At 35.8% G+C, this 26,374-nt stretch overlaps 1 protein-coding gene across 1 annotated transcript in view; it reads right to left on the bottom strand.

Moving 5' to 3' along the window:
• The window catches only part of LOC140171377 (furin-1-like), a 185,485-nt gene that overhangs the window by 135,179 nt on the left and 23,932 nt on the right, over positions 1-26,374 (bottom strand). The window contains 1 exon segment of the mRNA XM_072194621.1: positions 14,844-14,948. Coding sequence (XP_072050722.1) covers positions 14,844-14,948 — 105 coding nt within the window.

Genomic DNA, 26,374 nt, shown 5'->3' with positions numbered 1-26,374 from the left:
CAAAGTCATAGGTCTAGGTACTTGTTTGTCTGGGTCATGAGCCATGCCATCATTCCATCAGACAGTCACTATGGACCACAATGGCCTCATCCCAATGGCATAGTTCAATAACCTCAATTAAACAATCATAGTGTAAAATTTGACATCAAAGTTGCAGAGTATGAGTTTTTGTACCCAAATTTTCAAAGGTCATTCAACAAATGTACAAATGTATTGGGGTTACTGTACTGTGGCCTGATAGATGAGCATGTTGTGGATCCTAGTGAGTGTAAGATAACCCAATGTCAAACATCATCTGCTCATTTGCTAAATTGAACAAAAACAAAAATTCTATTTATGGCTCAGCAATGAAATCATGCGTGCAAGTAAAACATGCCCACCTGGGGAAAAAGGTGAAAATTCAAGAAGTCGTGAGGCTCAAATTTAAATCCCTGCTATGCCAAAAAGTTCAAACAACCTGTGTTTTATATCCATAAAACAGCTACACTGAACCATGAAAATATGCAAGTACTATCAAAGATATAACTATCGTCAACTTTTTTTGTTTCTTTGTATCTGAAAGATGAATGCTATAAATCCAGTGGTATAAGTCCCCTGATGTGTAAACTGGCAACTAGGCATATTCGGATTGTTTCACCTTACCTTGGACTTAGTTTTCACTATCCAAATGTGGACTGACCCCCTAACATTTTTTCTGATTTTCTACACCTAACCAAGGATGTTGACCCATTTCCCCGGCCCATTTCACACAAATTATACACTATGCACAATTGTTTTGGGATTTTAATCAACAATAGAATAAGAATAATATTGCACCCTCAAATGCATTTTAGGCTGTTTGCAGTCACTTGCACAAGCGGGATGGTCCCCTGTTGCAGTGCGTCCACAGTTTGAATGTGAAGTTTCATATTAACATCCACGTTGCCGGCAAACACCTACGCACAAATACAATCTGCTTTCCACTCTCCAAAACAGTTAATGGGCAAATTGAAAGCAAATGATGTTTCCTCCTGTTGTCGATATATGAAATTGAATCACTGACTCTTCCCTGCAGCAAAAGAAACACTGAAAATTAAATAGTTGATGAATAATTGACCAATTGTTTTTCATTTTCTATATTTCATGCTTAAACAGCAGCAAAGAAACTCAAGTCTCGAGTCGCTACGGAACAATTTAATTATATCAGCTAAATGTGTTGTCAAGAGACTTGTTTGACACATCAGAAGGTTTGTCAACCAGAACCTTATTAAATTTTAACAGATTTTCGCACAGCATATGCAGTTTTCTTTTGATATTTACGTGCCAAATGGGCTATTCCACAAAATAAAAAGTTTAAAAAATAAAGGACTTAATAATTCAATACTCTTTCTTTACTTTCAGTCTTCTATGCAAATGCATTCTACTGGCTGTTGAAATAACCAAGTTTAAGAAAAATAGTCAAGAAAAATATTCTGCTATATTTTGTTGAAAATAACTATTAATAAATTGTGCACTGAAATATAACAAACCTGAACAAAAGTTTAGCAGCTCTATGTGGCTCTATTTCTGGCAAAAGCACTGTATATTTTCCCTCTGCAAACTTTTTTTAGAATCAAATCTTTTGAAAACAGAATAGTACTAACATAACATGAGTAAAGAAAGAATAATTATTTAATCAATCAATCAATTAATTAAATTAATTAATATCAGAACCATACTTAAAAGCTTCACCAAAAGATCATCATCATCTCCAATCATGCACTTACTTTATGTCTCTTCATAAAACAATGAATTTAATTTCAGATATCTGTGCTATACCTGATTTTTTGTAAGTAGCAGAAAAAAGGTTGCCTGTGGATGTTCACATTGAGAACTTCTCATTAGAGAAAAACTGAGATAATTATCAAGTCTTTATGAGCCTTGAAAGTTACAAATTCACTTTAAAGCATGCCCCACACATTTTGCTGAAAAAAACCCTGCCATTTTAAATTGTTGCGAGATATGCATGAATACAATGGACGCCAAAGGGAGAAAATTTGGGAATATATGTTAAAAGCATACCCTAAATCCAAGTGATGAATCCTAGTGATAAATCCAATTGAGATGTGAAGAAGGATAGCGTTGAGCCCCTGTGGCTTCATTTGAAGTTGGTTTCCTATTGCTGTGATCACCCATAATGTGCAGTCACAGCATAGAACCAAACCTACCCACAATGCATTATTTTAAACACTCTATAATCATGGCATAGTCTATATTTTCTGAAACCAAGACAATTATTTTGAATATGAGATTTGAGACAAATTTAGGTATAACTGGCCCTGCTGATGTTCTATATGAACTATGATTACACTTGGCAAGCTCCTTCAGTTCACTGCTGATTTGGTGCTATTTACAATGTAAAAGAAAGTGGGGTTCTGATTGGCTAATTGAATCATGTCATTATAACATCAGCACCTCATTCACGAACCGCATGACCCAGGCTAAGTCCTAGTTCTTCAACTTCTTTTTATGCGATTATCAGGAAGAGCGGTAGGGCAGTGCGGAAGGACCTTGCCAAATAGTGATTACCTACCCTAAAAAACAGCAAAGTATAGCCAGGCTCTGGAGGCCTATGTGTACTTTAGCTCAATTTCATGCAAAGCATTATGGGAAGATATAATTTTTGCTGCAGTGCAAAGTGGATGCACTAAAATGGTCTCATGTCCAATGGCACAGTTTGTAAGCAATCATGGCCCAAAATTTAACCTAAAGTCGGGGAGTATGAGTTTTTGTACATTCAAAGGTCATTCAGTGCATGAACAGATACATTGGGGTTAAAGAACTGTGCCCTGACATGAGCATATATATCGCAATCCTAACTGGAACTGTGCATTATGGAAGGACAAATGTAAGTAGAAATTTTCGCGCTACATATGATATTTGTGCACTTTTCACGTTCCAAGCTGCTACTGTGAAAATAACAACACGCAAATATATGTGTATAAGTCAACTTAGAATCATAAATTTAAAAGCAAGGGAAACAGGATTTGGCAAAGCATGAAAAGTTCTACAGGAAGAAATAATAGGAATCCGAATTATTGTGTGGCTGCTGATTTTGTACCTTGGCACATACCAATCAGTAAGTCCTTTGAAGCAAAATTAATCTTTCATTTTTTTTTAAATATGTACTTTTGCACATTTTGAAGGTAAATGAAAACCACATCAAACAGGATCTACAGTTACAGTTCCTGAACTACAATGATACAATTATTGGAAACCATAAAGAAAGAAAAAATTCCAAAAAAGGTCACACTCCCATTGGGCTGGATCTCAAATTAAATCAAAGTCAATAAAGTAACACAAAAAAAGTCCCATTTTAATTAAGAAACACAGCACGAAGAAATATTGCACGCAACCGTTTGATGAATTGATACTTATTTGTTTTTTAAATCAGGCATTGCAATAATGACAATATTGAATTGTATATCTGAGTATTTGCATTTTTGCTACCATATGGCTGGCCGCCAGTTTACATGCACGCTTTGTACTCTGGCTTATGTATAGCACTCTAACATTAGGTAACCTAGAAATTTACGCATCATAACAATTTCCACTCCGTGCTCACAAATATTACTATGATTATGCGATGCACTTTCAAAAACACCTGGATTTTGTCGCCTTTATTTTAAGAATAAAAATATTTTATATAAGTAAAAAGGTGTGAAGTTTAAAAAAAAAATGATAAAAATTTGAAATCCAAAATTCACCTTACTTAAGACAGCGTTCGAGCTTTGACTTACGTTTGGCGGACAGAATGGTGGGAACTTAAAGTGAAAGATATCCTACTTAAAGGAACATTTTCTGGGGTGAAATTTTGTGTAGAAACTGAATCTGACATAAAAAATGCATAATTGTCAACTTGAAAATTTTCCCCATAGCACTGTACAGGCATATTTCTGCCCGAAGTCCTCAAATTTGAGCGAAAATTGGCGCAAAAAAAATAAGTCCTTCAAAACTGGGACTCTCAGGGCTAAACAAACATAAACTTGCTCTAGAGGGAGGTCTTGGCTATAGCAAGTTTATATTTGTTTAGCCTTAAAGGTGTCAAGTTTTATACCACTATTTAGCTAGTGAAATACTGAACATAAAGACACAAAAAGCATCTCAATAGCTAATACCATTGAGGAGTTATGGCTTTTTCAAGCTCAAAATTAGGCGAAAATTTCATTTTTTCCCAAATCAATTGTCACCCTGACCTCCAACTTTCTAACCCTGTCACAAAAATAAAGAAACAGATTTATCCCATTTAATGATTTGAATATCACAAATGTACCTTTGTCACATAATTAGCATAAAAAATTAGGCACTACTCAGTAGTTTTCATGTTCATACACTCACAGGAAATTAGCAAGTCAAAATTTTTGTCACCCCAAAACGGCCATTTTCGGCCAAAATTGGACCAAAAATGAATTTTTCTCAAAATCAGTGAAAAATAAGGGGTTTTAAGTGCCAAAATCTGAAAATATGTGACATTTTACCCCTAGAAACATTTAAGCAATCAAGAATTTTGACTGTTTTCACCCCTAAATATTTTTTTCACACGCGTGTCCGCCAAATGTAAGTCAAAGCTTGAATGCTGTCTTAAGAGCTAAACACCTCCACTAGTTTCACCTAAATTAAATGTATTTTTAAATACAACTTATTGAATTTAGGTTCATGATTTTTAACTTAGCCATATTCCCATCAAACAAAGTATTGTTTCAATGTCTTTATTAGCTAACAAAATATGAGAAATATAAGACACAAAAATTAAAACCTTTAAAATTTAAGTACTTTTAATTTACAGTATCTTTACCGTGACATCCTCCCGCATGGCAAGGAATTCATTCAAATTCTATTACATATATGACTGATCACAAACCCCGCAAAATTACACCATCAAATCCTGGCTATCAAGTTAACCCTCCAGAATCGTCTCCACTTTCAACACTGAATTTGCTACTAAAATTTATCGCAACATTTTCTCCTCTTACCACCAGTGAGAATTCACATAAAAGTCAATTCAAAGGAGTATAATCATAAGCTGAAAATACTGGTGCAGAGGATCTTGAGATATCCAATAATTAGGAGACTTACGGTTTAAACTCGTACCTATGCACACAAAAAAGCATCAAACTGCAAGCCCCATGGCTTGGAAACCTAAAGAGAATGATGAATAGTGGCAAAGTTTTGCTTGCATCTCGATGCTGATGAGATGCACCATCTCGCGGCTGTGTGTGACTTCACCACCTATTTTGAATGGAAACAGGTGTAATTTAACACTCAGAGAATGTGCCGTTTCAAAGCCTCGCTTGTATTTGCATATGAAATCAAGAGGAGAACAGAAACAGGAGAAGAATAGTAACACAGACTTATGAATGAATGATAAAAACAGACATATAAAAAGACAGGGCAAAGATAACGAAAAAAGGAACAGGTACGTTTCAACTAAGCTTGGTCATCTGATGGGGTAAATGCACAGTAACAGAAAAATTTGTACCTGTGGAGGGAAAGTAGGGTCCATGCCTGATTTGACATTAGCCATGTATGAACACTTTCTTGTCATGAAAGGCTTAAAGAATCTGACTGAATTGTATAAAAATTGTTTTGTAATACTCTGACTTTTCTAGATTTCTCAAATGAAAATAAAATGTTATAAAATTGCTGTCAGAGACAAATTGCGCCCTCGCCAGGAAACAAACTTGTTGTTAATGTTATATTATATTTTTAGACCATCTCAATTCCAAAATGTTTCCCTACGGTGTCGTCTTAAAAGCTGATGAGACGGAATTGTCAGAGGATTAAAAAAAGCCAAGACAAAAGTGTCGGACTCGACTAAATCCTCTCAACATACAGATGATAAAGTCTAGACAAGATCTGCATGGCTTTTGTAACATATGCACCTGAGAGTTGGTCCATTAACATCTATTGTTGAGTAAAAATCTGATGTAGGCTGTATTATATACAATTATTGTTATTGGTTTATCTGCCCTATAAACAAAAATAGATGAGTTGTCTAGTACCAGTGCTCAATCAAATCACAGAGGTAGGTATGAATCAAATCACACCACTTAATTTCATATTGCTATACAAGCCTTCAAATTTTGCTTTAAAATTCAGTTCATGCATCACATATATCAATATCAATATTCTTTCATTACTTCTCCCACTCTCATTTCTATAAATAATCTTGCTCATAATATGGATGTACCCAGAAGGTGTGCATAGTGCATACATGTGTGTAGGGTCTCTGGATGACTCAAGTGTGTGCTTTTGTGAGCACCTACTAGGAGACCAAAAGGTGTGTGATCGGTTGAAAAATCTGTGAAAAAGCTGTTATCCAACACAGATTTTTCAACCAATCACAGAAAAAATGTGTCCTAGTGACTAGCAATCAAGCACTGTTTGGATGGTGTAACTACAATCAAAGAAATTAATGTTGGCACACTTTGGCATAATAACTGTAAATCGCCGCCCCTCTACCCCATTTAATGTTGATTAAAGCAGTTTTGACATTGGGCTCTCCAGTCCCCCCAACATTGATTGAGGGGGAATGGGGGAGGGAAGGGGATGGTTTGAACTTCTCATCAAACATAGTAATACTAATTTCACTGAACTCTCAGAACAGCAATGAAGAGTTCCAACATATTGTCAAAGTGTGCCAACGATTAATTTCTTTGATTGTAGATCAATCAAACATAGCATCATAATGTATTATATAGTATACAATGTCTGCAGTTAGTTGTGTAGAGGATTCCACATTCTGCAGTAAAAACTCAAAAAGCCAAAAGGCATATAAAGCTCACACACATGTCCTCAGTTAGATAATGAAAACTCAATCGTTGTCCACAGATACTGTTGTTAACAGGGGTAGGTGAGTGGGTGTGTGGTTGTACAATGTGTGTCACATTTGCCAAAAATCACTTGATATCTTCTTCCCATGTGTCAAAGTATAACTTTGTGTTTAAAAAATCCAGTATTGACTCTCAAAATAAAATTCTGACCAATTTACTGTGACAGTGAATGCTTTTCATGCCGAACCATATACATGTATCACCTTTATTTCAACTGATCTTGACAATTCCATCACTTCCTCCCTAACCACCACCAACGCGATTCCAATCATGTTTACAAAACCCATTGTTTTCCGTCTTGTCTCTTAAAGGCAAGATTGTGTGGCAGGCAGATGAGACATGCATTCAAAGCAGCCATCAGTTTTAATGACATTCAACATTTCAGCATTGAAAATTGAACACCTGAGACGCTGTAAAGGTATGCAATTTCAAATGTAGTGTGTTCTATACTGGGAGATATCGATGAAAATTGAAACATTGTATGGGGATGCACATTGTTCAACTAAAACGCTTGCCTTTGCTGTTGCTACATAATGAAACCAAATTATGGCAAAAATTAGTGGACTAAGTTCTCTGCATTTAATCAGCAGCATGAAAATGATCATATTTCCATAACCACCATGCATGTTCCAACTTCATAGGGTCTAATCAACGATGTAAGCACTATACATTGGTTCGCCTCTAGTTCGGTAGTGATGCAGGTGCGTATTTATGAGTATCGAAACATGAGTAGAAATTCAAGCAAGATCCAAACCAATTCCAACAAGATGGCTGCCATCTCAACTACTAACTTTGAAAATCATAATGATCAGCGTTTGATTTACCTGGTGTACATTTACAGCGCACAATGCCCCCAATTTTGGACAACCTGCTATAAAAGTTCAGCTTGTATAGCAATTTTTTACAATGTAAACATAATATTATGCTGATATCATAAGAACATCGCTTAAAGGAGTATTTCGTGATCCTAGCATCCTCTTTTTATGACATTTTTCAGTACATATCCACGAAAAAAGCATATTCCTAAAATTTCAGTTGATTCCGATATTGCGCTTTGCGAGTTATGCATGATTATGTGTATTACACTGCTCCATAGACAATACGTTGTAATTTCGTTCTGGTGCACCAGAACGAAATTCAAATTTCACGATATCTTTGCTAAACGAATTAATCTGCAAGAAATAGTTTGTACATAAACATTATGTAGCCAGAGGTTTCCAGTGATATAAAAATCTCAACTTTTTTGAGAAAAGTGGGGGATGAGGCTGTGGATCACGAAATGCCCTTTTAAATAATATTCTCTTTACTTAACACTTCCTACGACAAAGTGATTCAGAAGTGAATCACTTGGGTCACGTGACGTTAAAACGATATTGCCTGCCTTATGTCGCCAGTCATTGTTCGTAAAACAATGAAAAAAATCGAAAAAATCGCGATCAAAAAGCACCTAATTTGCAATTGCTCTTCCGTCGTCATTTTTAGGTGTTTTTATCTCAAATCTAAAAATTTAAATTCAGACAAATTTTATTTTATAATATTTATGACCTTTAGCCTCTAGATGGCCTAAGTCCCTTGAAAATCAGTGGTAAAGTAAGGCATGTCAACAGCTAAAGACTCACTTTTAGCGGAAGCTGCTAAATTGTTTTAGGAAAACAATCTAGAAACGCCGCCGTCTTTTGGAAAATTCAACAATGTGATCTCGAAATGGCGAAGCGATGTGCTAACGCTGATTTAAACCGTGTTTTTCAAGATGAATTGGATGATAGTGAGAGTAAATTCGAAGGATTTACGGAAGAATGATAATCTGGGCAACTTTGGGAGCAGTTATAGCTGTTGACAGGGATGAACAAGCAAGGGAAGGTCTGAATATGTGTTGGCCACTGGGTGACCGTCTTAGCGGGTTGTAGTATCATGTATGCAATGCAATGCGTGGTACTGCATTCAATTCAGCGTGGGGACGGTTACTCTTTAGCCTACCATAAAAAACATCAGGCAACGCTGTGTTTCATGAGTAAGCAGTGATCATGCAGGCTACGTACCTCTGTATGTAAGTTTGTTATACATGTATTTCATAGTTCATAAGTCCGAGATTCGATCATCAAAATAAAAGACACAGTACGTACACAGATTTTTAGTTCATCTCAACTCAAGTTGAAATTTCGGTCACTGCAGTATCGAATTGTGCGAGTAACATTCATCGTAAAGAGCGTACACGCAACCGTACAAATGCGGTTTGTCCACACGCTTGCGTCTCAACTGCGAAAAATCATTGACGTCATCGTCAATGCTCTACACCGAACTTGAAAGTCAGGAAATTGAAACCAGTGAAAGTTGAAGTGAACCAATGTATATACATGCAATGCATGCATATGCTTTACATTCAGTGTTTATTTTATTGAAAATAAATGGCTTTCAGTAAATTGACAGTGAAATACTAAAAACAAATAATAACACTTACTCAAACTGATCAATTTTTATATTTTATTTGTATTTTTATTCAAAAGCAATTGTATAAATAATATTCTGATACATTTGAGTAAATAATATAAACTCGACACAAAATCTACACAATGTAGAGAATTTTATTTGCAAAAATCGGTAAACGGCAGCTATTATAAAAGCACCCAAAAACACCAAATTTGTCAAAATTGCTGCCCTTGGTCGTAGGAAGTGTTAAAGTAAATAGAACCCTGATAATGATGTTATAAAGTTATTTTTGAAATTTTGCAAGTGTGCACACTTACATAGCTATGAAGATGTAATCAGCTAGAAAATCATCTTAACGAGTTTCATTCAACTTTTAAGTAAAGTATCTTACCTAGCTAAATAAATATGATAATCGCATTACTGTCATATATTCCTGTCCCTCCAACTATCTCAAGTGCATTACTACATAGTCAAACCACTTCTATGCTACGTAATCAAATATATCTCAACTTCAAGTGTATTATTTTACATTCTTTTAAACAGAGAGTACATTATTTCAAGTAGAAGTTGTTTGATTGGCCATTTGTCATCCATTAATTAAATAATAAATTGCAGAATTTAAAAGCATAGGTTTACAGTGTCAAAACTTAATCTTAAGTTGATAAATTCCACAAATTTTAGATCATTTCCTATCGCTACAAGACAATGTCATAACTTAATCTCCAACTTAATCTTAAGCAGTGGCGTAACTTAGGGTAAAGGGGGGGGGGGCAACGTGCCTTCGGCACTACCACTAGGGGATTGCCAAATCATAATGCCGATACCATTCCCACACCCCTGCGTATAAGATATTCTCGGGTGGGGGGTAGGGGCGCCAATTTTGTTTCTTGCCCCGGGCGCTAGCAACCCTAGTTACGGCACTGATCTTAAGTTAATCCAGAGATGTAACAAAGGTGTTGCATGGTAAATTTCTGAAAATTGGCCCGGTCCTTGGCCACATGGCCAAACATTTATGAGAGCTTGTATGGGTATTATTACCTCTCCTCCTTTTTCCCCCAGATTTTTTTTATGATTTAATTTTTGGAATTCTGGAAATTTTCAGAAAGGTTACATCTCTGTTAATCCACACTTGATCAGAGATTTCACAAATTAAATCATTTTCTAAAACCGCAAGCCTTCAAACTGTGATTTAAAATTCAACTCATGCATATTTCAATATCAACCCATATGGCTGCACACCGTAACTTCTATAATCTAATACTTCCGCGAATCATTTCCCCATCATTTTTTCTCCACTTGAATATGATGTTGCTCTACAGAGAAAAGAACTTCCTCCAACAACAGATTACTAGATGCCCAAGCAGGAGTGGGAATTAATATAAACATCTTTTGAGCACAAAACCTTGGCACCGATGATTATTTTCGCTGGAGCAGTGCGAACATATTTCCCATGAGCGTCACCCATTTGCTTTGATAGAGACTTTGTGGCATTGCCAGTTGTGTTACTGTCATGTTGTTGTTGAGAGATCTCAATCAGACGATTTCATTGCTGAATTATGGAAGAGCTATTGTGTATCCACACAAGATACTAAATTCGCATCGATGCGGGCTAACAAAATCGGATCAATGTGAACTTCGTAGATCTCAATCAGACAATTTCAATAGAGGTTGAGCATATGCCATATCATCCCGTAAATATGGCAGACTACTCAAATGCATTCAACAAAAGCATGATTGCAATCTACTGCGACAGTTTGTCTCACACACATAACAAATGCACTACGGTCAAATAGGTTGATGACAACATTTGATTGAATGGACTGGGCAATTTCATAATTTGCTGAATTATGGAGGAGCTATTGGAGCAATCCACACAAGATACTACTACTACGCATCAATGCAGGCTAATAAATCCAGATTAATGAGAATGTATGTGAACATATTCAATAGAGGTTTTTATCTGTGTTCGATAAGCTGCATATCCTATCAGTGACTACTTTCAAAAGAAGTACCTGCATGTGCAACCATGACTGTTTCCAAATAGCCCGCCAAAGTCATGCAGGTAACTCCGAGGTCATGCATTGAATTGGTTTGAATTAGGAATAATATGGGAACCAGCACCTTTTGTTAGAAGTCACACATGAGTAAAGTGGATAACCTCTAAATTGTAAATTTGTTATTAATTCATTCGATAAATAATTTCTCTTCAATATAAGACCAAAACCATTTGATGGTTTAGAAGACAAAATGATTTAATTGCAAAACATGACAGTATAAAAAACATGACCATCTGCACATGTATTCTCTCATATCAACAAAACTGTATCACAATAACAGCAATGCTGATTGCCATTTCAAATACCACCTAACGGCAGCTGTATCTCTTGCAAATATAGCTAGCAGCCACATAAATTTCATTACAATTTACCATATTGGATCGAGCAACCAGAATGAAGAGGGTAAAAATAAAAAGTTGAATAAGAAAAGAGAGTTTATTATATTTGAGTGAAACACTGGGTAAAAACAGTGCCAATGTGTTTTGCACACATGCCAGCATGCATGTGCTATAATTCTGCCTTTCTTCAATTTCTTTTTTCTTAGAAATCTTTACAAATCGAATAAATTAATCAATTCCTCAATTTGAAGTGAACTGACAGTGCACTTGTTTGCTTCGCCGTATGAGTTGTACCTTAGATTTTGTAAAAATTCTTTGCGTTTCTAACATTTGATATGAAAGTATTTGGAAAAGCTGTGTGGTTGACAATGTCACAAAAAAATTCAACTCATGCATATTTCAATATCAACCCATATGGCTGCACATCGTAACTTCTATAATCTAATACTTCCATGAATCATTTCCCCATCATTTTTTCTCCACTTGAATATGATGTTGCTCTACAGAGAAAAGAACTTCCTCCAACAACAGATTACTAGATGCCCAAGCAGGAGTGGGAATTAATATAAACATCTTTTGAGCACAAAACCTTGGCACCGATGATTATTTTCGCTGGAGCAGTGCGAACATATTTCCCATCAGCGTCACCCATTTGCTTTGATAGAGACTTTGTGGCATTGCCAGTTGTGTTACTGTCATGTTGTTGTTGAGAGATCTCAATCAGACGATTTCATTGCTGAATTATGGAAGAGCTATTGTGTATCCACACAAGATACTAAATTCGCATCGATGCGGGCTAACAAAATCGGATCAATGTGAACTTCGTAGATCTCAATCAGACAATTTCAATAGAGGTTGAGCATATGCCATATCATCCCGTAAATATGGCAGACTACTCAAATGCATTCAACAAAAGCATGATTGCAATCTACTGCGACAGTTTGTCTCACACACATAACAAATGCACTACGGTCAAATAGGTTGATGACAACATTTGATTGAATGGACTGGGCAATTTCATAATTTGCTGAATTATGGAGGAGCTATTGGAGCAATCCACACAAGATACTACTACTACGCATCAATGCAGGCTAATAAATCCAGATTATTGAGAATGTATGTGAACATATTCAATAGAGGTTTTTATCTGTGTTCGATAAGCTGCATATCCTATCAGTGACTACTTTCAAAAGAAGTACCTGCATGTGCAACCATGACTGTTTCCAAATAGCCCGCCAAAGTCATGCAGGTACCACGAGGCCATGCATTGAATTGATTTGAATTAGGAATAATACAGGAACCAGCGCCTTTTGTTTAGAAGTCACACATGAGTAAAGTGGATAACCTCTAAATTGTAAATCTGCTATTAATTCATTAGATTAATAATTTCTCTTCAAAATAAGACCAAATCCATTTCATGGATTAGAAGACAAAATGATTTAATAGCAAAATGTGACAGACAGTATATAAAACATGACCATCTGCACATTCTCTCATATCAACAAAACTGTATCACAATAACAGCAATGCTGATTGCCATTTCATATACCACCTAACGGCAGCTGTATCTCTTACAATATAGCTAGCAGCCACACAAATTTCATTACAATTTACCATATTGGAGCAACCAGAATGAAGAGGGTAAAAATAAAAAGTTGAATAAGAAAAGAGAGTTTATTATATTTGAGTGAAACACTGGATAAAAACAGTACCAATGTGTTTTGCACACATGCCAGCATGCATGTCCTATAATTCTGCCTTTCTTCAATTTCTTTTTTCCTAGAAATCTTTACAAATCGAATAAATTAATCAATTCCATGATTTGAAGTGAACTGACAGTGCACTTGTTTGCTTCACCAGAGACCTTAGATTTTGTAAAAATTCATGCTAACTCATTCTTTGCGTTTCTAACATTTTATATGAAAGTATTTGGAAAAGCTGTGTGGTTGACAATGTCACAAAATGTGTTAAATTGGAATAAATTGTCACAAAATGTGCTGTTGATTCCAGGACTTATTTTACCATTCAACCTCCTATAGACAGCCCTCGAATTAAGGATCTGAAGGGGCACAGCAACTTTTTTAGGGCAAATTGATAATTGCCTTGGATTTTCACTGAAAAGGCAAGGCAGCACAGCAGCTTGTAATATTTCAAGAGGGCATCATGGCAACTGTTGAAAATTTGAGAAGGGCACCAAGGCAATTTCTCAAAAGTGAAGAAAACACACACAAACATAGATAGATGATTTTATAATGAAGGGGCAGGGCTGGGGCACCGACGGCAACTTCATTAGAGGGCAAGGCAAGTGACTGCCTTGGGTAAAGGGCATATTTTGAGGGCATTACGGCAGTGGGGGTGGGCACCCACGGCAAAATGCCATGGGTGCCATGGGTTAATTTGAGGGCTGCCTATAGAAGATACCATTCAAACTCCTATCATTCAACCTCCTATAGAAGATACCATTCAAACTCCTATAGATGTCATTCAATCTTCTACAGATGATACCATTGAAACAACTATGACAGCTTATTTTTTCATTGTTTCTAATACCAACACCTTCCAGTACATCTTTGCGGTAGTAAATAGTTCCAGACTTGGAATTTAATCCAAATAAAATGTTCTTCCTTGTTCTTCCCCGTGCCAAGATGGGATAACTGAAAATGCCTATTGGGACAAATTTATATTCACGCTATGTTGAAACATATGTTTTATTTTGTTTTCTAGGAAAAAGAAGAACATTTTCGGGGAAAATGGTTTAACACAAATGATAAAACTTGGGCAATAAAGTTAATAAAGAATTTCCCCATTTTCCCCAGTCATAAACACCAAGAACACTGATTAACCCATCTCATTTTCTCTTAACCTGCAGGGTCTTAACTTGGCTTGATCAGGCATCAGTGGCGGGCGACACCAGGATTTTTTCTGTGGGATGAAATTTTGGGGTGTAGAAAATTTGGTATTTTTTTACCTAAAATAGTGGGTTTTTTTGTGAATTCTGATTGGAGCAATGTGAGGTTAAAGCCCAAGTTTGGGGATGGGGCAAATGCCTCGGTGTTGCCACTGTCATAAAAACAGAAAGGTTCAGAAGGAAAAGCAGGAACAGAGAGAATAACACAAAAAGGCGGGGAGAAAACACACAGGATGGATCGTGAATAAGGCATTTGACTTACCAGATACCAGAGTGGCCATTCTGGATCGTTAAGATGTGGATCAAAAATCACTACATTATCTCTTTTCTTTCTGCTTTTCACTTCTTGTTGTTCTATCCATCGTACCTGTAATATAGCAAGGCAGAAAACAACATGATCATCAATAAGCATTAAGACTTTGATTGATTGGCGATGAGATGAAAACTCGCACATCAATCATGTATTGTTTTGTTTATCCTATGCCGGCAAAACTTGATGAAGGTAAACAATTTCAGTGCTGAAACAATTTCTTTCTATGCACGAATGAAGGGGAAAACCTGCTGAAATGTCAATGTTTTCCCCATTGCATATAAGGCAATTATGGCACTAAAAATCTTTGCCAAGTTGCAGGTGTTCCGGGAAGTGAACCTGTCCCGGATGACTGTAGCCGGTATATCAGCTTATATGAAGATGTGTGCCCACAATGAGGTCTCTAGACAAGTGGACTGAAAGGTTTTGAAGACTCTCTTCCCACATTAAAAACACAAATTTCCTATTTAGAGTGTTTAGTATTAAAGCACTTTGTGAATTGGAGGGGCTTAAGCTCAATTATTAAAACAATGAATTTGACATCAAAATTGGGAAATTACACATATAATTTATAAACATTAAAAGTACAGTGTATCTGAAGTCAAAATCATCATAATTTTAAACCAAATGTTTTATGTGGTCATTTAGACATGCAAAATGCATCTAAAAGGGGGTACCCCGGTACTTTGAAAGTTGTCACTTGAAACATCCATAAAGAATACATGTAGGAATGAGATCATTTCTCCCCTTTTCAGCTGGCATGGAATGATGCTCTTCCTGAGTATTTGGTATCTAGCCTATAGTCTGTATGCCTTCCTTAAGGCAATAATTTAGATATTGTTTTTTATTGTATCACTAAACATAATGATGAGCAGTCTTTGAGAAAATCCCAAAATTTGATTTTAATTTACTGCCTCGAGGAAGAATTGAGTGCAAAGCGCAAATCGGTTTGACACAACCTATCTGGATAGTACACCAATGCAACAGAGCCCGAAAGTAATGCTATATATCTAACCTGGATTATATACCGTATATCCCAGGTAAAACCCTAAGTGTAACATATGCTATGTTTTAACATTACATGTAATGGCCTATATTAATGACACGTTTCAGAGTTAAATTGATCAAATAAATTAATATGCTGTCATTTATTGAACTGACTGCTCTCTAATTACTTGTTATTGATTACACAACAATACTGACAACTCAAAAGCTAAACTAATCGCTGTTAAATATTAACTTGCTAATAATCATCTCCCATATTTATAAAGTTCATTTCTCTTTTTGATTTTGACATTTCAAAGAGCAGTCACCAGTCACACTGACAGCACATGAACAAATGACAATTATCATGCACCATTACATTTAGTGAATAATGTATGCATGATTGATCTTGCGAATTACGGTACTCGGAATGTGCGTAAACAAGCAAGAAATGTTTCCGGAATGCAATATAAATGAAAAGCTAGAGAAGTCACTGACTTTTAAATACACGTTTTTGATGTTTAAAATAAGCTAGCAATTAAATATTGCTATACAATTTTGCAAGTTTTGTATTTAATTGATAAGCTATTTGCATCTACTGCCGCCATCTTGGATTTGAACACAAAAGTGAGTTGTATTTTTACTATATTGAGTTTTCGAGCTTTTTTCATTATAAATTTGCTTCTAATGAGCCTTTTTTTTCAAAGCCTGCTTCCAGGGCGCTTAATATTTTAAAACAAAAAAATTATATTTATTTACATAATTTACATTGTCTATTTATTTTTATTTCATTATTTAAAATGGGCAATAACACAACAGTAGTACCAGAAAAATATGCAAATAAATACAAAATTCAACTTCAACTAAAAGATCAATGTATGAATCCAAGTCCTAATCCCCCATTTCCTCTCCACATGTTACTCTATCCTTACCGCTTCCTACATGTACATGTATAATTAAGTTTTTGTAATTGTCTTTTTTTTTCATGCAAATCAAATTATATTGCAGGTTCAAGTTTACAAGAAATACAATATATACTGACGTACTTTTTTCGTTCAGAAACAGGCTCACTATCCATTATAATAAGGCTTTGAATTAAGGTAGGCCCTAACTGAAAGCCATATTGTAACATTTGCTGAGGAGGATGCCCTCATTATTTTTCAAAATTCTGTTTTATTAGTTACATGATTGTAATGTACTTTATATTAAACTGACATACCCAGCCAAAATCAAGACTGTGAGTGGTATGTTGTCAAAATCTGAAATTTTGAATAAAGTGCAGGAAACGATGGAAATATTAGTTGAATGCGTACATGATGTTCATACTACAGTACGTACATGGCGTGCGGGACAGTCTTACACACATCATAGGACCGTGCCGTAGCATGAACGACAAGAGTGATATGCATTTACTTACTGTTTTGTTTTAAAACGTTTGGGGGTACTACACCCCTGCCCAATTTTTTGCCTTTTTTTGCATTTTTCTCAAAAATTATCGTGCATTGGTGACAAGTAAGATATGTATATTATAGGGGCAATGACTACAACTACTGCACTGGAAATTTTATTTCAGCACAGAAAACAGCTATGGAGTTACAGTCAAAAATGAGGGAAAACCAATATTTGATCAATAAATCAATAACTACTTGCCTTTAGTTGCTGAATTTTCAGTGCAGTAGTTGTAGTCCTTGCCCCTATAATACATATCTTACTTGTCACCAATGCGCTATAATTTTTGAGAAAAATGCCAAAATAGGCACAAAATTGGCCAGGGGTGTAGTACCCCCTTAATTTTTAATTAAAATGTCATTAATTACTTCAAAGACTTAAAATGTGTGCATTATTTGCCTATATTTTCATTTCACCTACAATGTCAGACATGACGATCTGCTCTTGAGACTTCTCATACATGTAAGGGGCCATTTAGAAATTGACATTGTTGTATGAGTGTTTTCTTTCAAATATTTCAACAGCGTCTGAGCAAATATAGGTGAGAATTACAGTGTATGAAATGTCTCTATATATTGCAAGTTTGAATATTAATGTTCCAAATCCCATTGCCTCACTGTCCATACCCATGTATCAGGATAGGATTGAAAAGCGACATAATTGAACGCCAGTCACCAATAATCGCGTCTAATTGACTTATCGCAGATTGCCGCTGTGATAATAACTCCTTCAATTCACCGTGCCATGAGAGAGATTGTGAGAGGCGAGGGGAACGTGTCTGAGAAGATGAAATCAAAATCGCCAATTTAACATCACTGCACTGACCTATTTGCTATACTGTAAAAGCAAGAATTTTCGCATGAACAAGTTTTTTAATGTCACTCTTTTCGATGTCAATTTCAAAACTGCACATTTTAAAATAAAACAAATAATAGAAAAGCAAAAATGTTCGACTGTATAAATGTGTAGCTTTCTAAACCTGTTAATAAAACGAACACACAAACTTTTCAGACCAGTTAAAATTGTAAAAAATTGAATAGCGTTAAAATATCCCTTATACAGTATAAGAACTAATGGATGTGTTTGGAGTTTCTTCAGGACAATAAATAAACTAGGTCATTCTGTGATGCTATCAAGGAAAATGACTTGAATATCATCACAATTAAATTTGACAAGTAGCCAATACAAGCATGCAAGTTCATTTGTGATCTATTGTATAAAGCCCTTCACACTTGATTCTGCGTTTGGGCCATCACATATTTTCAGGAAACAAATGCGTAACTGTTTCTTTTTAAGTTTCATTATTATTCAAATTGCTAAAGCAAATGCAGTCTTCTGGCACAAGCTAAGTTTAAATTAAAGAATTAATGGATTTATTAGGCATGCTCCAGTCCTGGTGGACTTTGATATTTTTTGGACGGGGTGTGAGGCTCCAGACTTGAAACCCTTTCCTATATCCAAGGGCCATTTGACTGTGGACAGGTACTCATTTCTAATGATTTTCTCAAAAATATAGACCCATGATTAAGGATTTCTTTTGCAATATAGACCCATTTCCCCCCAAAAGATCAAGATTTACTCAAAAGGGGTTTATGTCAAAAATGGACCCATGTCTAAGGATTTTCCAGCAAAAAATAGGGACCCATGTCTAAGGATTTTTTTGCAAGAGAGCAACCCATTGGAGCGGCACATCCCGTATGCCTTTTGTACATGAGTACCCCCCCCCCCCCGGCTTCAGTGGGTGTTGCATGTGACAAATTCATAAAAAGTGCATGAATTCAGGGTTTTTTATTTTTAAATTTAAATTTTTCTTAAATCACAACAAATCACACAGGCATGAATTTGAAACACAGGCAAGGCGACAGGAAACTCAGGATCACAGATAATTTTTAAAACTCTGGCTTTGGTCAAGTCATTTGGAATTGGAATTTTATCTCATGAAAATGGAAAAAATTATCAAAATGAACCGCACAAAGTGATATACCACGGAAGATACATGCAAAATTTTAAATGATGATTGCATTTGAAGCTTTCATCTCAAATCAATTGATCACTGTAGACCAAATACAAATAAACTCTCTGAACTTTTCAATACATACTACTTCTCTGATCCAGTTAGTCAAAACACTTCCTCAAAGCGAGCGACTGAAGAGTCATCCAAGTTCGAGGGCACTATAGAGGATAATAACCATCACTCTTACACCTACGTATTATTTCATTTAAAATGTTTTCTAAAGACGTACGGAGGTTTAATGGACAGGTTGGGCAGGTCTTTGCCTCCGACTATAATGGCTGATAATGGCTGTGACATAATATACGAGGGGGTATCCAAAAGTTTTTGACATCTCCCAGAAGTGAAAGAGCTATACCGATGAAATTTTGTCAGTGTAATCACTGGTCCTTATGTACATTATGGTCCAAAAATGGTCTCATAAGTATGTTTACTTTCTTCACAAGTGGCGCTAGATGGGAAGTAGGCGCATAACCTTTTCATGATAAGATCCTCCACTTTCTTGAGTTTTTTCACTGTGGCCGCATCATCCATAAGTGATGGACGTCCACTTCTTGGCTCATCTGTGAGGGACATGTGGCCAGTTTGGAAAGTCCTTTTTCAAAAAGCAATAGTGCCATATGATGGGCAATCATCACCGTAGATAGCTTTCATTTCATCATAGATTTTCTGAGTATTGTAGGCCTAACCCTTCAAATGCAGGAACTTAATCATGCTGCGTGCCTCAATTTTCACCATCTTGCAGGTTATGCGCCTACTGTCCATCTAGCGCCACCTGTGAAGAAAGTAAACATACTTATGAGACCATTTTTGGACCATAATGTACATAAGGACCAGTGATTACACTGACAAAATTTCATTGGTATACATTGTAGCTCTTTCACTTCTGGGTGATGTCAAAAACTTTTGGATACCCCCTCGTACATGCGAAAGCCGACTAGAGTCGCATCTATGACAATCAAGTAACTTTCATACAATGTTCTTTAAAATATAGCTTCATATGGCTGCTGATCTAGATTTGCCCAAAGCCATACCCAGAAAAAGGGCCCAACTTTTTGCTGTCGAAAATGTTGAATAGCAGCCCTGTTCGACTTTTGTGAACTGACGGAAAAATTAACAAAAATTCCACTTGGGAGGGGGACATTAAAATTAGCTCTTTTATGAAGAAAAAATTAACAAAAGGTCCACCCTTCCTGGCTATGGCCTGCCCCTCCCCCCCATAATCTTCTTTTTTAAACAACACATTATGTACACATCATTTCCCTAAAAAAATATCTTGGCTAATGAGAGTAATGAAATTGACGAGACATTTAAAGTGAGCACTCGTTAATTAGCCATTTATATGTAAGCCCACAGTCTATAGACAACACTGTATCAACTTGACAGGTGGAAGTAGAGACAAGAATTTACTTGAAAAACAAAAACATAGCACTTGCTTGCAGAAACACCTGTCCCTACCACTTGCGGATATGAAATGTGTGTACAACTACCAAGTTTATTCTTGCTATTAGCGTGTCAATGTTCCATATCCATACAAGGGCTGCAATAAATTGAATGTGTCTCATAAGTCTTTATTTAATCCAACCAAAATGTGATGCTCTATTTGAGAACTATAAAAATAAACAATTACCGTATTTCGTCAAATAGTCGCCCCCCCCCCTCAAATAAACGCCCCACCACTTTTTTCAACCATCAGGTTTAAAAAATGCCGATATTTCCATGCTATCTTGTGAAGTAAGCTTACCAAGTTGCTCACATGGTCGATAATAGCAGCAATAAATGGCGAAAATCTGCATTGGAAACCCGGAAGTGAACCAAAAGTCAGTGTCAAAAGTTCATAGTTCGTCATTTTAGCGTGACTTTTAAGCTTACCTAATGATTTTAACAGGAATTGTCGTGCTAAAAATGACCTCTAATAAACGCCCCCCCCCCCTTGGGAAAATGTAACGTAAAGTAGGTACTGCTTACATAGCTTTACTTGTCGTATGTAGGATGTGTAAGGTGTCCGTAATTATATGAAAAAAATGGCGGTTGTCCGCAAAACTTATGTCAGAGTTTCATATGCACCCTATATTGGTAGAGATGTGACAGGGATGTTTGTAAAATACAAGCTGTATCAAAATGATTGGTACTCATCAGTTTTCATTGATAATGGATGATGAGTCTGATGCATCAAAAATCAAAATAAAATCCAAACAATTTGTCTAAGTCATGCACGTATTTTGAGGGGGGGCTTTGGGGGCACCAGCCCCCCGGGGTAAAAGCAGGGGGCGGCCAAAATGAAGGGGTGGCGGAAGAAGAAGGGCGGCAAAAACAGGGCGGCAAAAACAAAGGGGGGGCACCTGGCAAAAAGAATTAGTAAATAAAAAAGGGCAGAAAAATTTGATAAAGCATAAAAAATTTTGAAAAAATTGTACTATACATCAAAATGTGCTGCTTTTAGGGTGCTAGCGCTTGAAACCCCTTTTTTTTTTGCTTTTCACTTTTTCAAACGACCGATGAAAAAATTGGGTCAACCTTTTCGGGCTGTTGAGGAAGGGGCGGCACAATTGAATTTTCTTCAGCCCCCCCGGGGTTGGGGCGGCCACGGTACGCCACTGCATGTAGATGAATTGTAAAACACGCCATAAACTATACATTCTGGACATTTCAAGAGTATCCAATGTTGCATTTGGAAGATGCAGGCTTTTCAATAAACATCCATGTTGATGGGCACCAATCATTTTGATACAGTCTGTAGAAGGATAACTAACAATTGCAAGGTGAAAAGTAGTGGAGGAAACAATAAATTGCACCAAAAACCCTTCCTGATGAAATTGATATTTTTTTTTATTTTCATTAATTTGTGCCACAGAAATTAACTTTATGAAATTAATTTGCCATCAGTTCCTATCTGTAATTGAAATATTCATGCCTAGGGTGGCATAGAACCTGAATTATTATCAAATTATACAAGTGTTGTATTTAACATTATAAAATATCTTTTAATAAATGGCAGGTATAAAGCAGTCAAATACTTCAGCGAGTGTTTCAGACTTTTAAAACTCATGGTGACGCCAACGTTCTTGTCTACTGACATTAATTTGGACAAAGTTGATCAAAATTTCAAGATGTTGCTTCAAATGCTCATCAAAGATTAATGCCTTCATGCATCGCCTGTCCAGTGAAAGTTGCGGGGTGGACTTACACGATAATCCTCGTTAATAGCAACCACCAAATTATTCATAATAAAACACTTTATGCTCCACAGTTTCAACTTCTGCATAACTGTTGCTACGTCAACCGAGCCAATCATTAAACACCTGGAGGTGCCTTAAACCCGTCGCAACATGGACGAGTACCAAATAATAAATGAAGTTTGATGTATTTTGGCGGTGTTGTTTTCTCCGGGGAAAACGTAGGATTCTATGCCCGCGAGTAGCAATTTATCGAAGTATGTCACTACATACAAGTAACTGCCATGGAGAAAATTTGAACTCGGCTTATTGAAAAACTAAAATGTTTATGAATGTATGTTATACTATAGCCTACTGCTTTGTATGTATACCATGCACAGAAACAAAATCCACACTCTTACAAGTGCTACAGGCTTGTTGCTGATCAGTATCCCCCACTTTTTTGCTTTCTAATTTCATTCTTCAACAGTGGTGGTGGGGGGAAACCCATAGGGCACCTTCGACCAAAACTACCTCAGGGTGTTAGGGTTAATAGAATGGGATATTTTTGGAAAGAGATCAACAACAACAACTTTTGAGTATTTTGCATGTCCGTCTTTTCTGCGATTCTCATTTCATTCCCGTTATACGACAAGTCATCTCTCAACAAGATACCTGTTAAAGGCCCATTCAGTGACTTGCTCATCCAAATCATCAAATTCAGATTTTGGCACCTTTGTTGGTGTCATATGTGTCATATGGCTTAATCTACACTCCTACAAGTGCTACAGGCTTGTTGCTGATCAGTATCTCCCACTTTTTGCATGTTAATTTCATTCTTCACAGCAGCACAGGGGGAACCCATAGGGCACCTTCGACCAAAAGTACCTCAGGGTGTTAGGGTAGAATGGGATCTTTTTTGTAAGAGATCAACAACAACAAATTCACAACTTTTGTCGATCTTTTCTGCGATTCTCATTTCATTCCCATTATACGACAAGTCATCCCTCAACAAGATATCTGTTAAAGGCCCATTCAGTGATTTGCTCAAAGGGAGGATCGTAAAAATCATCAAAATTCAGATTTTGGCACCTTTGTTGGTGTCATATGTGCTAGCATGGCCTGCTGGTGCTTAAGGTTAGCAACTATTTTTAAACTGTTGCGATTTGGTAGTTCACAGCATCTTGCGAATGTTAGTGAGCTTTGGCAAAAATTGCATTGATCATTTCATAGTGCATGTGTGGAAGAATTCATAAAATTACAGATATATTTTTGTAGGTCCTGTGGTTCTTGAGTTATGAAACAACAACACTTTTGTAAATCGGATATAACTCATTCACAACAAAAAATCAAGCAAGTTTTCAAATGATTTGTAGAATGAACTTTTGCAAAACATCAGTGTTATTTTCAATAATATATTGATTTAGGCTGCTTCGACCAACAATACCTAGTCTACCCTAAAAGCAGAAAGCTGTGTATTAAAGACAAAATAAGACATTGTGAAATTGTAATTTCTCTACTTGAGTATATAGAAATTAGATCTAAATATATTTTATGACAATTTTAATGACTTATCCTTCACTTTTAGGTAATTTATAAACAATATTTTGCACTTTTCCTCAATCCTGGGATCACTGAAGGGGCCTTTAAATTCATTCTCCAATGCAAAAGAGTCAAGCAAATATCTAATCAAGCAAATATCTAATCAAGCAATTATCTAATCCTAAAAATATAAACAAGTTAATTTACACATCCTATCCGAAATAAAGGGAAAAAGGAAAAATCCCTTTGAGACTTGCTAAGCTTTTGTCATTACGCATATTGGCCAGCTCACTCCAGACGAAGCACTATCATTCAATGCAAATCATTTCCATCATGTCTCCCCTATATGCTCTTCTTCAATTGAATGCCGACATGGTTGCCAAATATGTTTGACCCAAATCGCAGGAAAAAAATTTATCAAAATGTCACCCAATTTTTCTCATAACCATTGGTTTAATTGATACAGGAGACTGCCGAAAAGTTGCAGACACCAATGATGAAAAGTCACCTAATTTTTGTCTTTTATATTCAAAGTCACAGAAAATGGCAAAATATTTGTGAGGAAACTCTTCACAATTGGCCCAATTGGGGTAGGGTTTTGGCAACAAAGAGTGCTGGTCCTCTGGGAAACCACTTAGCTTCTCACAACTGTTGAACAACAAATATAGACATGTTCTTACTTTACAATCAAATAAAGTCAGGTTCTTACTTTAAACATAGACCATTTAAAACATGCTTTAAACAACATCCAATAACCTTGGAATCTTTCCTCTCTGCATGTAAGATCACATCCGGGATCTCCTTCACGGTTGTTTGATGTGATCATTTAATGTTTCTAACAAAACATTACATAATTTTCAATTCTAGAACTTAAAAATACCAACAGCTATCGCACTAATATACAGATATATATATATTTTGCTATTTTTAACTTAGATTTTCTTTTCTTTTATCAAATTTTTCATCTTTTTCTGCCTTTTTGAGGTAATTTTCATTCTATTAAATAAATTTATATTGTGTGCAAATTGAGGGTGCTATTTAAATATATTTTTAATTCAATTTAGCCCAATAATATTAGTAATTCCTTTCATTTCATAATAAAAAGTAGTTTAAAAATCTTCTTACTATATGTTACTCAAGTGTCTAACCCTTGTAAAGATGCAAACAAGATTTTAAGATAAATAGTGCCATCAGTGTTCAACTTATTCTTGCAAGTCCTGTACAATTGCACGCCATATGGTCTTAAATAATGGAACACTGCTTCAAAAACGATTATTTCAAAGACTTTTAAACTGCACCACTAATAATTTCTTAAATTATTGCCAATGATACTTTCTTCCGCTTCCTATATAATTTTTTATGACTTCTTATCTATCTACATGTATAATACTCCCAAGTCTATATTATCCATGTCAGCACAGTAACAGTGTATGGATCCTATTTATGAACTATTTCCAGTACCAATCAATATTTACAACCAATAATTCCTAACGTTTCAGCTCTCATCTTTTGTTATTTAATAATTAAATGTATACGTACCATTTGAAACAATAGGCCACCATAAAATTTTGCATCATGGTTTACTAATTAGATACAATGTGAGGCATACATGTATTTTAATTAGATATCAAATGTGCCGTATTTAATGAGACAGTTAGTATCGAATATCTCTACGCATTATGAGAGAAATATTCTAAATTTTTCTGGAAAATGGCATTAAGATGCATGTCTAAAATGTAATTAAAAAATGCAAATGTAACATTTCATGTAATTTGGCCAACAGGCTACAAATGGAAATATTTAAATCTGGATCTGAATCTATACCGTAACTTAAAAGTTAGCTGTAAATTTGGACTTTTGGTACTGTGTGGGTCCAAATTTGTTTTAAAAATGGTATAGTGGTGGGTCCACTTTCATATTCGCAGCACCACCTCCATGCCCAAACCAAACATGAGTACCACTTACCCCCCCCAATTTTTGTTGTTCATTTCTTGTCATAGTGCTCCTGCATCACAATATAGGAATGACAGAGTGAATATGCATGCACATACATACACTGCAGGCATATATCTAGATTTAATTTACACAGCTTAAAATTCTAAATGTGTAAAGAGCTTAGTTCTTTAATTAAATATGGCTCACCTTCAGACCAACAACATTATATCTAATATTTTATTGGCTGTAAAATATAGATGAATCACAGCCAAATGCGATTGAAATTTGAAATCTTCATTAATTATGTCCTATAAATACTACTTTTTTCATTTTAAAAGACGACAAGTTACATTGACAAAATAATTCCGCACAGTTAGTTTTATAGCCTTGCTCTTTAATTAATGGGT

This window comes from Amphiura filiformis, chromosome 15 (genome assembly GCF_039555335.1).
Source record: "Amphiura filiformis chromosome 15, Afil_fr2py, whole genome shotgun sequence".
Taxonomy (NCBI): domain Eukaryota; kingdom Metazoa; phylum Echinodermata; class Ophiuroidea; order Amphilepidida; family Amphiuridae; genus Amphiura; species Amphiura filiformis.
This window is presented reverse-complemented; position numbering and strand designations above follow the sequence as displayed.